We start from the raw sequence: 19,189 nt of genomic DNA on the forward strand, positions 1-19,189 counted from the left end.
ATATTATAAGATACTTCACTCACTACTGCATTCATTACAAATGCAAACAATATCCCACTCATGGGACATCCTTCTGTTATACAACAATTCATGCATATTTTCTTACTTAGCTACATATTCAATAACACTCATTCTGTTACATATTCCATACTTTTCTAAAACTTCCCACAAAGCATCATGCCCTACTCTATCAAATGCCTCACTAATATCACCTACTATATGTTTGACATCTTCCATTTTTCTTATAATATCATCTACAATTTCTCAAACCACTAATAATTCCTGACATCCCTTCATTTTTATGCCATATATACTGCCTTTCATATTGTCCTTTATCCTCCTTCCATTCACCTCTGTATTATTCTCATAAAAATGTTACAATCTGTGTTATTTATTATGACAAGTTTCCAGTTTTTATTTCACTATTTTCATCCTTCTTCCATATAAATTTTAATATCCCACTGCATAATTCTTTATGTTTACAAAACACTCTCTCTGCCAATCCCTTAATTTCTTGCACATTTCATACCCTACACCATCTGGCTCTGATACTGAATCAGCATTTACTTTCTGAAGTATTTCATCCAATTAAATAACAGTAATTTCCTTTTCAAATTCTTCTTTAAACTCATACTCGAAAACGTTTTACTTTCCATTTCCTCTTCTTTTTTTTTTTTTTTTTTTTTACTATTATACATCTTTTCTACATGCTGTACTATAATTCTCATAATTCATTTCCCTCATTATACTTATATCGTCCTTACACCTCCTCCTTTCTCCCTTGTAAATATATCTGCTTAAACAGTAATGTCTAATTTTTTTCTTTTATATATTTTCTTTTCCATATCATAATACTATCTTGTATTCATCTCTAAAGTCTCTAATACATTTCTTTACACCTTTCTACAGTGCAAATTGCATCATCCTACAAATGAAAAAAAAAACTTTTTATACTTCTTTTTAAATTCAATCCACCATTCAAAACAATTTTTATAAAAGTAATTGATGGTTATATGATCCCTATGTAACTGCAATACTTCCCACTCTCCAAATTTTATCTCATAATTTCTCATTTACTCTTTTATTCCCCTTCCTATTTTAATATACTCCCTTTCTTCCATCACCTCCATACATACTGCTAAATTATCTGAAAAACCTGCCACCACTGTATCCCCATCGGCTACACCCTAACCTTCCGAAAGTATAAAATAATCAATTTCAGATCCAACTGCCCCTCTTCTACAAGCCCATTGGCTTTTATTCCACATAGCTAACTTACCACATTTTATCACTTCCTGTATTTTTCAATTTATTTTCCTTACTTTTTACATTTTCCCCTTAAATCGCAAAGTCCTCTGAAATAATAACTTTCATGTTAACCGCCACATAATCCAATATTTAATTAAACAGATACTCTCTCTTCTTGTCATTTGTATGAGTATAATGTTATAGTTCTATAAACATATTCTCTCCGCCTCACATAAACATATTCTCTCCACCTCACATAAACAACAGTTAACCTTATCATTTTTACCAATGTTATGTCTAATATTTTTACATTTTTTTGCATCTAATATTTTACTGTTTTTTAAAATAATACAGCCTAAATTCCATGTTATTTTTTCACAACACAATTTTTCTGCTTGCAATTTTTTCTTCACTTGTCAGGAATCTATTTATCAGATGACTGAAATACCTACAAAAACGTTTTCAGCTGTACAATATACCCAGTTGTTCCTCTGTTACCATCTACGTATTGGTAAATGCTTCTTTTTCATATTTTAAAATATCATCCACACACTCTCATTCCAAATACCCCCTGTGAAGATTGGGTGAAGATAGATGAAAGCTGCCAGCCTAGCCAGATAGGATTTTATACATAATTCTGTCATTTGTAAATATGAATGTTGAACTACAATATGCTGTGAAATGTTGAACTTATAACAATGTAGCAACACTGCCCTCTGGTGTAAAGAAAGCTAAGTCAAGTATTTCTTGTCTGTCCTTTGAAGTTGAAATTATTTCATGCCTGTCCCTTTGAAGTTAGAATTTGGAGTCGATGAGTCTGGAGTGAAGCATCCTGCCTATTGTTTTAACTTAAGGAATAATTACTAGAGTTTACATGTGGAATGTCTTTTATTGATGTAGTTTCCTGCAGGTGCAAGATAACAATTATGTAGTTTATGTTAGCCAGGGAACACCAGGAAAGTGTGAAATTATGTAATGGGAACAAGGAATGCAACAGCAATTTAAACAGAGAGAAGCAGAAGGCATTAAGCATTTTTGTCTTGACTATCCAACTCACAGCGCTGCCTTGCTCCTATGTAAGTTATCTTAGACTTGTGTTTTCTTTTAGAAATAGTTTCTAGCTAAGTATTTTTCTGTGATGTCAGAACTGTACTACTGATTTATTTTAAGTATTTCTGTGTGATCTCTGAAGTATTGTCTTGTGGTTTTAATTCTTTATTATTAAATATTTTAAACCCTTTTAACTGTGGCTGTTTTGTGTAGAGATAAGTTAAGCTCTAAGAGTACATTGCATGTATATAAAGATCCCGTACCAATTCACTCTAATAAAGCCTTGACTGTTTAGTTACACTACCAATTGGATAATAATATTGCATAGTAATAACTGGACACCCTTTAAGGTCCTTTAAGTAGCTGATAAATATTAGTTGAGTGGTGACAAGTGGTACTACCGTATAGTTGCCACACAGAAGACGTTCTAACTGAGAATCGAACAGGCCACATCTTAAATCTCAAATTGCTCTCCAGGATCACCTTTGTTCAATAAACCAAGCAGTTTTTCATCAGGAAAACCTCCAGAAGCAATTTCAGTTAACTTCTTCAAAATCCTGAGGTTTAAAGTTAACCAGATGCTGATTATTTGTACTAAATATACATTTGGGGGAGCCCTTTATTCCCTTATTGCAATTCTAAAACCTCAAAAACATAAATTAAATAATCCTTCCAGATGACAGTTATTCTTGGACTTTCCATGATGAAACAACTTTCAACTGTACTGTCCTTGTCAGAGCAGTAACAACCTATAGTAAACTAACAATGTACTCTGCCAAACCCTTGTGTGGATTTGTAAAAGCCAGCATACTTTTCAGTCATTACCTACGTTATTTCTTATACCTGCACTCCATTTCAGATCTAAATTTACCCTTATATAGGCTTCATATTGCTTATCATAACTATCATCAATACCAAAGCAAGCCCATTGCATAGGACTACTTTGGTTTACATTTTACATTTTCTATAACTGTGACTAGACAGACAGTGAAATGCAATCAGTCCAACAGCACCATCATGTCTCACTGTTGACAATCTTTTTTTTTAAGCACCTTTACTGAATTATCACTTGTGACACAAATTTATATTTATATAAAAGTAATCAAACTGTATTAAAACGTTCACATTTACAAACATTATACTTCACACATACTGCTATACATCTCATAATCTAAGCAACATTACATAAATTATTCAATTCATGCCTTTTTTAATAAGAAACATCTTTATTATACCATTTTTGACATAGACAATCATATATATATATATATATATATATATATATATATATATATATATATATACACACACACACACACACATATATATATATATATATATATATATATATATACACATACACACACATATATATATATATATATATATACATATATATACACACACACACATATATATATATATATATATATATATATATATATATACGTGTGTGTGTGTGTGTGTGTGCGCAAGCATGTGTGTGTGTGTAAATATATCCAGGCAGCACAGTGGCGCAGCGGTTAGCATTGTCACTGTTCGATTCTTGGCTGTGGTACTGTTATGTCACTCTTAGTATAATACACACTGGCATCTCTCTTACCCTTCCATGACTTTCCAACCATCATCCGGTGGAAACCACTCCTCCTCCTTATCCTCCTCAGTGCTTATGTTTGCAGTTGCAATTAGCCTGACATAGGTGACAAAAATCCAGAAGCACATAAAAAATATTTTTCTCATAAACTGTAGCCTAACGGAAAAGTCTGTACTGCTGACACTGTACTAATGTGATTTTTAAAGAAGTTGGTCTATATGTGAAAGAATATAAGGCAACTTTGATACCTGGTATGAACTGTCTATCTGCATTAGTACTTTTTGTTTTGAAGCACTATAATGTTTACAATTTTAATTGCAATGATATCTGTGAACCTCTTTTGTAACAATGAGTTAAAACAATCAGCTGCCACTTTCGTAATTTTTTTCAGTGCAACAAACAAGTTTGTTGCTTTCTGGAGCACTGTGACAGAGTGTAGGAAGCACAAGTCTGACCCTCAAGAATTCCTGTCAACACAGGAAAGAGCACAATATAAATTCCAGCAGGATACCATAGCCTACTCACTCTACTTTTGCTCTTAGGAATACCCATCCTCCACTTCTTGTAGTCAGTTATTAGCCACAGCTTTTCCATGCTCAAGACAGAGTAGCATATTATATTCAACGTTCCGTATTTCATTGTCATCTGAGTGTAAACTGCAGCTGGCCTTTGAAAGCTATCGCCATTTCCTAACACAGTCTGGTTCAGAGATTCCATCTGTTTTATGGGACATACCACTGTATTCTTTGAATGAGAACTGGAAATTTGCTGTGGCTTAAACATGATAAAAAGTATTCTGAGGTAAATTATATTTATTCAGATGGTGTTACCACATTACTGTCCTTTGTGATTATGGAAATGAACAAAAGTTATAAACATACAGAAAACGAACAAAAGACTGCTGCACTACTTATTAGAACTACTTTGGTGACATTCATTTTCATTCTCAGATAGCAAAGTGCAAGGCATTACACATTAACATTAGAGCACATCAGTGTTTGGTAGACATCTGCAATCGATCACAGGTGAAGCAGACATATTACCAGTTACTAGATAGAAACAACACTGATCCAAAACAATACCAAAACAGCAAAAAACTTCAGAAGTCAGGAATCGAAAAACAGGAACCAAAGTCAAATCCAAAAGCAAACTCTTTATTCTCCAGCACCTCGGTGTAACCACCTTTCAAGAGTATACATAAGACATAAAAGGGAAAATAAATTTATTGCCACACATTTTAGTGTTTATCATAATAGTGATGCTTCATTTTTAAAAGGAACAGTTTTAGAAAGTGTGAAATGTCTGTGTAATGATGAAAATGCTTTGAAATATAATTTACAATATAAGGAAAGTATTTTTATTTTGAAATACAATACAATGACACCCTGTGGACTGAATAATGAAATAAACTGGAGGTGTCTGCTTTAAAACTTTTTTGAACATAATTGTTTAATTAATTGTTTAATTAATTGCTATGAGTATATATATATATATATATATATATATATATATATATATATATATATATATATCCATTCTTTCAGTGAGAATGTATACACTTGAAAGGTGGTTACACCGAGGTGCTGGAGAATAAAGAGTTTGCTTTTGGATTTGACTTTGGTTCCTGTTTTTCGATTCCTGACTTCTGAAGATTTTTGCTGTTTTGGTATTGTTTTGGATCAGAGCTGTTTCTATCTGAAGGTGTGTGGAGTGGAGTTTGTGTAATATTACCAGTTACTAGTATACAACATAATCTACTTACATTAAGACTGATGGAGTGCTCCCCACTGGCTTGCTTCTGCACATCCCTGCAGATATTCCATTTCAGCTGGCATTCAGTGAGAGTAGGGGTTGACTAATCTTAGGTTTTCTTTTAATGCCTGGCTCTAGTTCAGTGGTATGTTCAGCTCTAATTTATTTACTTCACTGCTTACCTGATCTCACCATAACATTTGATACTATTCCACTCTGGCAATACAAACAGTCAAACCGAATTAAACATCAACCCATTTATAGTTTGCTGGACTTGCTAACTGGCTATCAAACAGAATACAATCAGAAAAAAATATTACTTTCTCTGAAATGTAAAATGTAACTAGCTGCATCCTTCAAGTTTCTGTCCCAGGTTCTCTCCTCTTTGGAATCTATTACTATGAAGTATTGGCAAATGCTAATAACTTTTAGCTAACTACACAGGCAACTTCAATCATCTAGGAAACATCCTATCCCCCCTCAGATTCACAAATACTCCAACAAGGCCGTAATCACTCAAACAACTGAGACCATAATTACAGTCTCACCTAAACAGAAAGACGTAGTGTAATTACCTTTGGTAAAACTAGTACTCCTTCACAGTACATATTTTTACCTTAAAACTGACACCGTGATCTTTGACTTATGAACTTGCATTGACAATCAGCTGGTTTTAAATCTGCATATCACCAGTATTAACTGAAAATCCTTCTACTACTTTCATCTTATCTTGTCCAGATACTAATCCATCCTACTTGCCCTTTTTTCTGCCCTAATTCACCCTATCATAGAATATGATGCTCTGTTCGATTATGTACAGCTCTGAACAACTCTCCCAATCAGAATGCCCCAATAATTTTATATATCAAAAACTTTCAAACTTTAAAGAAAAGCTTTTGTATGAAAACAGAGTACTTATTTTCTGAGGCTTACACTGTCCTTGAGATGATTTCTGTGTCTTGTCTTCTGAGTTATGACAAACATCGTCCAATGCAATCTCCTTTTCCTAAAAAAGGAGAACTCGTCAGTTAATACCTATCCCAAAGACCTATTTCCACAGCAAAATATCAACAAACTTTGATTCAGAGACAAACTCTTCATTTTGCACCTCTCTCACCTATTGAACAAATAGTACTTATGTATTATCGCAACCAGATTGCAACTGTGTCTTTGACACCCCACTGGTATCTTGAACACTAAATTTGCTGGCCCAAAAAGATTGAAATGTATGTTATTAAACATGTCAGCACAAATATGAAAAGGAAAACAGTGAAACGGAATATCGTTAAAATGCTTCTTGTGCAACTATCGCAAGCAGATTCCAACTGTGTGTGGAAACGGCAAGTTTATCATGTGCTGTACATTATGTGGTCGAAATACATAGAAATGTACATTATTACACATTTCACTACACACACACACACACACACACACACACACACACACACACACACACACACACACACACATATATATATAAGAAAAGCAGTGAAATGGTCTGTCATTACAATCATTTCGGGGGGGATCCACAGCCCGAACAGTCATGCTGAACGCATTCGTGCATGGCAGAAAAATAGCCGACAGTCAGTTCCTGAAAGGGGTTTGGCACACCTACTGGGGTCTCACTCATATCTCAGCAGTTGAAATCAAGGGACGATTTACTAAATATGAATGCACTTCACTTACAAAGTGAACCTAACCACCTACTGTGTATAGGCATGCATTGTCTGAACACCAGTAATGAAATACAAGATCACCTACACTTGAACGACATGACAGCTGGTCCTTCTTTCCTTTTCCAGGGGGAAAAAAAGTAATTTGTTACATGTATATCTGAACTTCTTTCACAAACCTTGTTGAATGATATATAACATTTCTCAATACAACAAAGGGTTGGCACTGAGCTGCTTTTCTGGCTCGGAATCTGGTTGCGATAATACATACGTACCGAACAAATTTCCATTACATATAGACCATGTAAAACTTCTAGCAACATTTATCTTGGATGTCACTAGCTTCAAACTTCAAACTATGCCACACTAAGCATTAACCTATCCCAAGTATTCCTAGTTCTTCTTTGTTTCTACTCGTCTTACTTGCCTGCAAATTCTCTTGTTCTATTTCTTCTAGCATAATTCAAGCTGAAAACATTTCCTCTACAGCTCCCAAACTGTCTCCTACAGTCATCTTCTGAACTACTAGCTTACCTTCAAGGGTTCTTATTCTGTGTCCCTGCCTTATAGTGCATCTATGAACCTATTGGAGGAAGTGTTGTCTGGATCTCATGTAGATCACATTTGGCTTTACTTGCTACTTTTAGTATTTACGTACCTATTCTATAGTTTCCATTTACATGTGTTCACATTTATGTTATATTAGCAGTTAATTGTGTTTTGTGAAGTATATTTATAAATGATCTAGCAGTTGCTGCCAAGTAAGCTTCTGTGATCTAATATACTGATTCTGCTCTTATCTTTTGAGTGCCAAGTAAGCTTCTGTGATCTAATATACTGATTCTGCTCTTATCTTTTGAGTCCCAAGCTTATCTAAAATACAATTCATCACTCAAGAAACGTTTCCATCAAATGAATAGTGGCTAGACAATTCACAACTGCTGCTGAACCTCTCCCAAACAAAACAAAAACAACAACAACAACAAAAGACCATTCTATTCACTCCAAAGAAAACAAGCACCTATTCTCCACTGTATCAACTAACACCAAGACTGAATAGTCCCTCATACCAAACTAATAAGAGTCATCATAGACAAAAACCTGAAATTTGACCACCACTTTCAAAAAGCAATTTAAAAAAAAACATCAAAAGCAAGGACTATTATACAGAGCCAAACTTTTCCTTACTAGCAGCAGTAGAAAATCGACAGCCTTCGCCTACCTTCTTCCAAGTCTCCTTTATGACTCTCCTATTTTCACAAACTTACAAGCCACTCTGCTCTCTAAGTTCGAACAAAGTTACAACAAAAGAGTAAAATATTAAGCAAAGCACATCACTCAACAGCTCTAAATATCATTAATGGATGGAACTTATTACCTAGTTTACTCACAATTAATAACTGCCCACAACATCCTATACTAACCTAAAAAGTGTCCCTCTTTAAAGAGTACACTGGTATTCCCCCAACAGGCAACTATGTTCTAAGGGCCAAAGCCTTGCCTGCACTACCAAAGCTTTGAATACTGCTGGAGATTCTTTGTATTCTATCTCTGTACCTAAACTACAGAACTCTAACAACAACTCCAGTGAGTATCAGACTTCTGGAAACGTACAAATTCAAACAACTGCTGGCACATCTAAAAAAAATATTGGCTTTGTTCATGTACCACTGACCCCTGGCAAACTACACTTACAATAATTAATATACATTCATCCCTTCTTATCCTTTCCCTCTATAGCATTAATCCATGCACTGTCACACTAAATACTCACCACTTCTAATTGAACACATAACCCCCAGCTAGTAACTTACTCCACTTCCATCCACTGCCATTTCGTTTCTCACTGCCCTATTTCTCCTTCATTACCAGTCATTCTGTCTTTTTTCTCCTCTCTCAATGACTGACCTTTGTTTTCATTTTTTCTCAGCTGCTACCATCCTAAACTTTTCTTCTAGACTTTATATTCTTCTAATTAAGTACTTTGATCTACTCTACCTTTCTCTAGTCCCCCAGTGTATACTGCTCTAATGTATCTCCTTTCTTAGCTGTCATAATCTAACTTACTAAGTGATAACTTCCTATATCTGATTGTCCAAGTTTCATAACAGCAAACTATCCTCATACTGTGTTTCATTTGCAATTATAAAATTATATCATCCTATACTACTTATAAATATAACCATCTATAAATAGTACATGAGCTCATCTTTTTCCAGCTGTACAATTAAGATAATCTTAACATCAAAGCTCTCTATATTAAACAACACATTTTTATATAGACTCCCAGGATTCCTTTCTGTTACTGTATATGAACTGCATTTGCTGTAGTCTTACCTTTGTTTCAAATTGTATCATACTTCATGTTTGTGTGTTATTTCCACTATTACTTGTATTTTCTATTATTGTACTGTAACTTTTCTTTCTCCAGGATGTTGCTGAAAAGGGACTACTTTTTTAACTAGTCAGACTTTCTTGGTAAGCAAATGCAAATAAATACAATAAATATTTGAAATGTAAACTGATTGGATACAGAAGTCTAAAGTGCCACTGTATAAAGAAAATTCCCCATACAAATGAGAAACTGAAGATCATTGCAGCTACTGAAATGGGAAAATTATGACTACCATTTTTCCATGCTGATAAAAGTGTAAATCTGGCAAAACCAAGTTGTACAGTACAGTAAGCAAAATGCCCCCCCCCTCCCCCGGTTATAACACACCAAAATATAAATTTTTGTATAAAAAGTGCTTGTTTTAATAACTTTGCTGATTACATAATGATGACGGCAATAAAATGCACCAGCCCAATTAGCTGGCTCTCTACTAGTGCATAAGCATTACCACCAGGCAACTGGACCAGTAGAAAGGCAGTATGAGTACCACATGTCAAGACATTTGTGTAGGCTGTCTCCAGCACTGTATGGCAATGCTGCAAATGCTGAATGCCAATCCTTCAACCAGCAAAGCCTGATTACTGCCCCATTTCAGCCCATGCTGAATTGCTGTCACACCATTTTCTCAACATATGATCTAGTAAACATGACTATATGCCCATAGGAAGTTTATCCTGTCATTTACAGATAAGAATATAAAAAGGCCTCATAGGGCCATTGTCCTAGTAATAATATATAAACCTATAATTCACATTATGCAGGAATAACATAGTGACATTTTATTGCAAACAAAAGCACTTGAAAACTGAGAATTGAGAAAAAATAAAGTGTATACTAAATCCAACATATCCATTTGCTATATTAAATAATCCTGTAATAGATAATTTCACTTCTGTTCCCTATGTCCTATGAGCATACCAGTAAGTAAATAAATACACAAACACAGACTAATAAGTAAAAGCAAAAAAATAAGTCATTTCAAAACAAGTCCATTACATAACTGCAACATGCCACTCTAAGTTACAAGTAAGGTGAAATATACCAGCGTCAGTGCCATTTACTCACAAGTCTAAACAATGCCTATAAGTAAATCTAGCACCATCCCTGGCTTATTCTGGCTTACTGTTTAAACCTCCTCCATCATTTAAAAAAAGTGCCACCCTCTTAATTTTAAGGCTGTCAGCAGAAGACAAGGTGAAGCTTACTTCTTGGTTAAGCAGTCTATGAAATGATCTACTAGTGCTAACAGCAGAGTGTGGTACATCTTCTCAGCTTTGATTAAGCTCTTCTTGCTGTTCGTTTTTAGACAAGACCTTTTCTGTGATTATGGATATGGATATGGATAGCAAGATACAAGCAGTGAAAATGTTTATAGTCCCTTTAGTTTTATACACAAGTCGGGTATACTTTTATCAACCAGAGAAGTTGTGGGTAGCAATTAATAAAGAGTTAAATAATTTTGTCTGGAAGGGGAAGAGGGCAAGAGTCAAGTGGGATAAACTAAGTCTTCCAATAGAACAAGGTGGCTTGGGATTACCTGATTTTAAGGGATATTTCAGATCTACACAGTTAGACTGCTACACACAGCACAAGCAGAAAGCTATAACTGAAAGTGGAAAGGGACGATGATGATAGGGAGGAAGCTCAAAAAAACAAAGAAAGACTTGGATTTTGGAAGCAGATCCTTAAGGAGAATAACAATAACCATATAGAATATCATACTCATAAAACAGCAGAAAGTATTGTAAGAACTAAGCCAACACTAGAATGGAGAAGGGAGATTCTGCCAATACGGATGACTACAATTAGGGGCACACAGGACAACCCAGTTGTTATGACTGCAGATGCATCCATGAAGGACATCAGGGAAGAGGGGACTGGAATTTACTGGAGAAAATGGAAAAATAACTAAAGTATTGGGGAGCAAATAATTAGAGAGGGAAAGGTAACAGAATGGGAAGAAGCCAATAATTAATTTGGACTACAGGCTAGAGATTGCCTTTCATTATCAACAACTGATATCAGAGTATAGGCAAAGAGAAAGGGTTATGGAATCCTAAGTCAAAGTCCAGCACTGATACAGTCTTTAGTAGAATCTAGAACAGAAGCTATTGTTAAAAAGGGATAATTAGTAGGGTATATAAAATATTGCATGATTACTACAGGAATCAAAGGAGGTCAGAAAGGATTGGGAAGAGAGACTGGATAAGCAGTTTGCAAAGAAACAATGGGAGGATATATGTATAGCTCCCAAATATGCAACAAAATCTAAAATATTTAGGATCTTTACTTGGAGGCGTTTGCATAGGTATTTTTATACCAAAAGCACAGTTCAAATAATTTTTCCTTGGTTAGATGGCAAATGTTGTAGGTATGACGGGGAAGAAAGAGATAATCTGGAACATATTTTTGGGAGTGTAATGAGTTGGCAGACATTAAAAAATCCCTGCAGACTACTCTGTTAGAAATAATGGGTGAGTGAATTGGTGTAACTAAGGAAATTATTTTTTGAGCTGTGACATACAATTGTAATTTCCTAGACATAGTAATGCTTGCCGAGTTTAATTCTGGTGGATGCCATGAAAGCAATTACTTGAAAATGGAAATCAAAGTCTACACCCACTGTACTAGAAGTACTGAATATAGGAACACTGATAAAACAACTGCAATTGGAAGCTTTAGAAAAGGGTTGGAACAATACTTGCAGAATAATGTTTCAGAGGAGGAAAGAGGTTTAAGGGAATGCAAAAACTGACTGAGCTGTGTAATGTTCTACTGACAATGACTGCATAGATTATACGTGATGTTTAATGTTTGCAACTGAAAATATGTCAATATATTTTGTTTTCATTTGTATAAGTATATGATTGCCTAAATCATAAAGTGATAATTCAATAAAGATGTTTCTTGTTTAAAAAAACAAGACCTCTCCTGTGAAATAAGTTTAGTGGACTTGCTGGCAAACCACCAATGAAGAGTTGTCAAACATATGCAGAGGGTAGCATCACTCCACATACATCACTTAAACACAGCTCTAAAAATGGTCACAAAAAACACGTTATGCAGTCCATCTTCCAAAGAAAAAGCTTTTGCCTACTAGTTTACTACATAACACTGGATTCCTTTTTATTCCTAAAAGATAACATGAAATGTTTCCTTCTCATATCAACACAGTGAAATGTCTACCTGGAGTTCCTCCATCAGAGTGACTTCTAAGTCAGGCTTCATTAAACACAACTAGTTTTAAACAGGCATTCATCCTCTAGGTGGTGAAATTTCACTAATTTATTTAACATTTGTTTACTGGGAAGTCCAACGGGGAACGGAGCCCATTTTCAGTGGAGGCCCAGGGAGAAAAGCTCCAGAATGGCTAACATCTAAGAATAAATAAGAATAAAACAATGGTGCAAGAATACAATAGTACAAACATAGACAAGGCAACACAGGACATACAAGGACATACAAGAAAACAGTAACCGTAAAATATAAACATTTACATTGGGAATATTCATAGAAAGGACATACATTATAATTCCAGATTTCCAAAGTTAAAGAATAGATAATTTTACGTACTGAGAAATCAAAGCATCTTGTATATTAATATGCTGAGTTAAGCTTCAAAACTGAAAAGTTTTCATTAATGAACAGAGCACATGAATAGGATTAAGTCAAAGTGGTTAAAGACTGCAGAATAGCAACTAACATAAGTGAATAAGAGTTAAAATATTTTCAAGGAAATAGGAGGAGAGCGAGTAGGATTTAGTTTGATTAGTAGTTCGATTCTAGGCTGAAGCGCCTTCTGTGTGGAGTCTGCATGTCCTCTGCGCAGTCGAATGGCGTTCGAAAGACATGCATGAATGGGCATGCCTTCATTGAAGGTTGGACATTGGGCTGGCACCTTGGCACTGTAAAAATCTGCCAATCATTAGCGGACTGGAGTTCCGCTGTGGCGACCCTAACCGGGAAAAGCTGAAAAGAAGAAGAAGTAGATGTTTGGTATAAGAACGGTGAGAAAGAAGGAGAGGTGGGTAGACAAAGAAAGGTTGAGGGAGGGGAGAGTGGATGAAAAATGGATTAGAGGTAGGAGGGTGGAAGGTGTGACACCCGTGCCCTGGCCCAGCAATCAAGGAGCCTCAATCCTCACCACTAACACCAGAGAGGGTATCTCATACATGAGGAAAGGATAACAAATACACACAGTAAAGTGCAATTTCCCTTAACAGCACACAGAGATCACAGTCAGTCCGGGGCTGATCACTCCCTTGCTTCCCAGGTCCCCAATAAGACTCCCCACTGGCACAGCTATAGGGTCCAAATCTCAGCCTAGCTGGGCAAGCTAAAATCTCGAGCACTCTCTCTGTCCAACCAGTGCTTCGTGTCCCTGCCCAAGTAGCTGACACACACACACACTTTGAGATAAGAGTTTACACAACCACACAGACACTTCTGGGAAAGGCTGGCACAGGTTCTCCAGCTGTGCCCCTTTTACCCAGACTATACAGTAGTAATTACTGCCACCACCAAACTAATATTTATCAGCTACTCAAGGGCCCTTAAAAGGGTGCCCAATTATTACTCTGCAATATTATTATCCAATTGGTAGTATAGCCCAGGGCTAAAGCTATAGGAGTGGCTTTGTACAATTTTACCAAAGGCATACAAGTACTCTAAAGAGCTTAAATTATCTATACACAAACCAGCCACAGTTAAAAGGTTTTAAAATATTTAATAATAAATAATTAAAACCACAATACAATACTTTCTACTACACAGTCAGTGCTAGTCAAGAGAGTTCAGAGAGCACACACAAATACTTAAAATAAATCAGTAGTACAGTTCTGACATCACAGAAAACCACTTAGTCTAAACTTTCTAATTCCTAGCTATTGCTGCAAGAAAACACATTTCTAAAATAACTTACTTATAGAGCAAGGCAGAGTGCTGTGAGTTGGATAGTCAAGGCAAAATGCTTAATAATCTCTGGTTCTCACTGTTTAAATTGCTATTGCAGTTCTGATAAATATTACATCATCTTTTTACACTTTCCTGGTGTTCCCAGACTGACAGAAACTACATTTACATTCTTTTACACTTAAAGCAATAAAGGACATTCAATATGTAAATTCTGGTCATTAACTTTAGCCTTAAAACAATAGGCAGGAAGCCTTCATCTAGCCCGGCAAGAGCCGAATTGTAAATAATTTTAATTTCAAAGAACCAACAAGAAATGCTTGACTTAGCTTTCTTTACAGCAGAGGGCACTGTTGCCACTTTGTTTTAAGTTCAACATTTCACAGCACATTCTTTCATTTAAAAAACAAGCTTGTAGTTCAACATTCATATTTACAAATGATAGAATTATCTGCACAATTATATCTGGCTAGGCTGGCAGCCTTCACCCTTCTCTACCAGTCTTCACAGAAGGTAGACTTTAAGGAAGCAAATTTGTAAAGGGGGAGGAGAACAGTGAAAAACAGATGATTTTTGTTATGAAAGTTGGGCATTAAGTGAATGGAGTATGGACTGTGAAATAAGGAAGATAGGAGGCTTAGGAGTTAGCCAGGGGTGGAACAAGAGCAAAGCCAGTTTTTACTTAGGTATTCTTTGAATAATTTCTTGAAATGAGTTAGGTTACCAGTGGATAAGATAGATTGAAGGATGGTGTTCCAAATTTTGGAAATATACTTGGAGTAAAGAGAGTCCCCAGCAGTATTGTTAGATTTAGAAATTTGTAAGACAGATTTGTTTGAGGAATGGAGGACTAGATTGTTAGCGTAGGTGTGGAACACTTGTTGGAGGGCAAGGGATTTGTCTTGTTGGCGAATGAGTTTGTAGGCAGTAGTGAGTTGGGTGAAGGTTAAATAGTGGGTAGTTCTAACCAGCTGTTGTAAGGACATGCAGTGATGGGTTTGATAAGGGGAGTTAGCAGCAATAGCAGTTCTCAAGTTTTGCTAATTCTGTTTTCTTTAAGTTGGTGAATATAGTGGAGGCATATAGTAGTGTAGAGTGTAACTGGGTTCTGGCAATTTCTTGTCTAGTAGCAGAAGTCAGGAAGTGTTTGATTTTGTAAAGACAGCCTAGTTTTATAGAAGTCTTTAATGGCTTGTGATAGGTGTTCATCAAATTTCATGCTGTTGTCCATTATTATACCTAGCAATTTAGTCTGGGAAACAGCCAATATAGTAGTATTGCCTGATGAATATATGTGAAATGAAGATGGGGAGTCAGGGGATTTACTGGAACAGAACAGCATAAGTTTAGTTTTATTAAGGTTAAGGATTAGTGGTGAGTCCGACAGTCAGGTTTCCACAGATGAGAAAACCTGCTGTGTTGTCTCTGTGTTACTGCAGGGAGGATGAGGCACAGATAAGCACAGAGACATCTGCATATTGAACTATGGTGGCTAGTTGGGTTGTAGTGTAAAGTTTATCAGTAAAAACACTGAAAAGAAGAGGACCTAAGATTGAGCCCTGAGGGACTTCCATTGAAACAGGTAAAAAGTAAGAAAGATCTTGCTGCCATTTGACGGCTTGTTGGCGATCAGTTAGATAATTATGAAACCAGCTAGAGATGAGTGACTAAGTTTAAGGGTAAAATTTATTAGTAAAAATACTAAAAAGAAGAGGACCTAAGATTGAGCCCTGAGTGACTCCCATGGAAACAGGTACAGAAGAGCATTGATTATCACAGATGTCAGTTATCCTAAACATCAATCATCCAAACGCAGTCTTCCTAAGAGTTGCGTCTGTAGGTACACCTTTCCTACTGAGTGGAATTTAACATTCGGTGCTGCTTCCATTTCATCTGTTTCATGGAATTTAACTCTGTTGCTTCCACTTCGTTCATCTACAAGTAGGTAAGAGCATGTGTGTGTGTGTGTGTGTGTGTGTGTGTGTGTGTGTGTGTGTGTGTGTGTGTGTGTGTGTGTGTGTGTATGTGTGTGTGTGTGTGTGTGTGCGTGTGTGTGCGTGTGTGTGCGTGCGTGTGTGTGTGTGTGTGTGTGTGTGTGTGTGTGTAGACAGCCTGCAACCCAAACAGTTGTGAGTGTCTAAAACCGAGTGACCAGGTGGAAAATGGGCTGTAGTAGCGAGCTCAGAAATTCACTTTTGTTCTCTGAGACAGAAAAGTTGCATGTAAACACTGCACTTTTTGTAGCTGTCTATATTTGGTGTTGTTACAACCCCACAATGTAATAAATTTAATAAAGCTGTTACTAGTCTTTAGGACATGTACTCTAATACATTTTTAGATACCCTGAATTGTAAACCAGGCTGTTGTGAAGTGTCTGTAGTTGGTTTACAGAATCTTTTTTTTTTTTTTTTGGAATGCATTCTGTTGGGCTGTAACTCCCTTTTGGGGAAGACAGAAATTGAAAAGCAAGAAAGCAATGGAAGGGTAGCTTTTGTTATTGACAAGACATATTTGGCTGTGTAGCAGTACTGATGTAACCCCAAATAAATAAAGGAAAGGGGACTGTATGTTAGTAATTGTTAAGGCTGCCTGGTGCACTGTCCTTTCAGGTGCTTCCAAGATGACTGGCACACTTCAAAAGCTGAATTGTGTGATGTTTCAGCATCACTGCACCTTCTGATTTAATGGGATACACATTATTTAGTTTAAGTAAGGCTTGGAGCGTTCAACTGAAGTACTGTTTAGTTTAGTGCAGTTTTGTGTGAGTAGTCAATGTGGCACATGGAAAGGGAAATGTTGGCTTAACTCTGCGTTCCTAAACTTTGAGTATGCTGTTTACTGGACGACCACATATGAAGAAAGTACAGTTGTGTACACTTACCATAAATGTAGATGTTCAAGTGTATTCACTGTTGCAGTCCTCACATATGGGTTATCCGGCTGCCGGTAGCCCTCAGTCGGCCCGAATACCAGAGTCTTTGGTATATGACGTTGACTGGCGCCGGTTGTAAAACTGATGTCAGTACATCAGGTATAAAGGGAGGCAGCCAATGCCTTTTCCTCAGTTTTTCTTGCCTTAATTGTCAGGAGCCCCCAAAAGATGGCTAACCCAGGAATGGTAGCACCCTGGACACATGTCATACAAAAATAAACATATATAGTCTGTGCTTTAGGAAAAAAGGGGGAATGGGGGGTGGGAAACCAGGACTGCAACAGTGAATACACTCGAACATCTACATTTATGGTAAGTGTACACAACTGTACTATGTTCTTCATGTTTGACTGTTGCAGTCCTCACATATGGGTTGATTCCCAAAGCCCAGTAAGAAGACAAAGGGAGGAGGAAGGATCACAGATTAAGGGTTGGTAAGGAGGCCCTGCAAAACTGCAGAAGCAAAACCAGCCCTGGATTTAAAAAACAAAGGTAGATTGTAATGCTTTGTGAAAGTATGGACAGAAGACAAAGTAGCTGCTTCTAGAACGTCCTTAGTAGGCACACCTCTCAGAAAGGCTGCAGAGGTACAGGCTGCTCTAGTAGAATGGGTCCTAATACCCTGAGGGGGAACCTTCCCATGCTGCAGGTAACAAAAGTGAATGCAATGAGCAATCCATTTGGAGATGGTTTGTTTTTAAATAGCTTTACCCTGAGCCCCAGGAGCAAAACTAACCAATAACTGTTCAGATTTTCGAAAGGATTTAGTCCTGTCTAATATAAATCTCAGCTGTCTATGCACATCAAGAGAGTGCAGAATCCTTTCCCCTTTATTTTGGGGATTGTTGAAAAATGTAGGCAGGTGAATAGATTGGTTAAAGGTTAAACTGGAAACCACCTTAGGCATAAAGGGGGGATTGGTTCTTAGAGAAACCCGACTTGAGTGAAAAATAATGAAAGGTTCTACTGCCATTAAGGCTTGCAGCTCAGATACCCTTCTAGCTGAAGTAATAGCTGAAAGGAAAGCAGTCTTCCAGGACAGAAACTTCAAATCTGCAGAGGCAGCTGGATAAAAGAGAAGCACAGTAAGTTTTTCCAGGACAAAATTAAGATCCCAAGCAGGAGTAGGAGCTCTTCTGGGAGGTCTAAGATTACTAGCTCCCATCAGGAACTGCTTCATCAAGGGGTGAGAAAAAATGGGCTGCTCAAAAGAACAGTGAGCCGAAATTGCTGAAGCGTCATTTTTGATGGAAGAAAAGGAAAGTCCACCATTAAGCAATCCTGCTAGGTAGTCAAGAATGAGTGAAAGAGAAGGATGAGTAGAGTCTTCTCCTTTAGCGAGCATCCAAGAGCAAAATCTCTTCCATTTATCTGCATAGGATTTTCTTGTGCTAGGCCTCCTGGCCTCATGAAGAACTTCAACCACCTGTTGGGAAATATTTAAAGTATTAGCCAGGCAGTTAAATGCAGAGTTTGAAGATGAGGATGAAGGAACTTTCCCCCTCCCTGAACCAACAGATCTGGTACCCTGGAAAGATGCCAAGGCTGAGCCTGGGAAAGGCTGTGAAGTAGGGGATGCCAATGCTGCCTGGGCCAATCTGGAGCTATCAGAATAGCCTTTGGTTTTTCGTCCC

At 36.7% G+C, this 19,189-nt stretch overlaps 1 protein-coding gene across 3 annotated transcripts in view; it reads right to left on the minus strand.

Moving 5' to 3' along the window:
• The window catches only part of VAMP5 (vesicle associated membrane protein 5), a 432,229-nt gene that overhangs the window by 303,919 nt on the left and 109,121 nt on the right, over positions 1–19,189 (minus strand). Inside the window, exon 1 of one of the 3 annotated variants that reach the window (XM_044084291.1) lies at positions 6,578–6,643. The exons of the other annotated variants lie outside the window; for them this stretch is intronic. Within the exon in view, the coding sequence (XP_043940226.1) occupies positions 6,578–6,628 (51 nt within the window). The 5' untranslated portion in view covers positions 6,629–6,643. Of the gene's footprint in view, positions 1–6,577; positions 6,644–19,189 lie in introns of those variants that run through there. 3 annotated transcript variants of the gene reach the window in all.

The sequence above is a fragment of the Protopterus annectens genome, chromosome 9.part0 (genome assembly GCF_019279795.1).
Source record: "Protopterus annectens isolate FY-2018-M chromosome 9.part0, PAN1.0, whole genome shotgun sequence".
Taxonomy (NCBI): Eukaryota; Metazoa; Chordata; order Ceratodontiformes; family Protopteridae; genus Protopterus; species Protopterus annectens.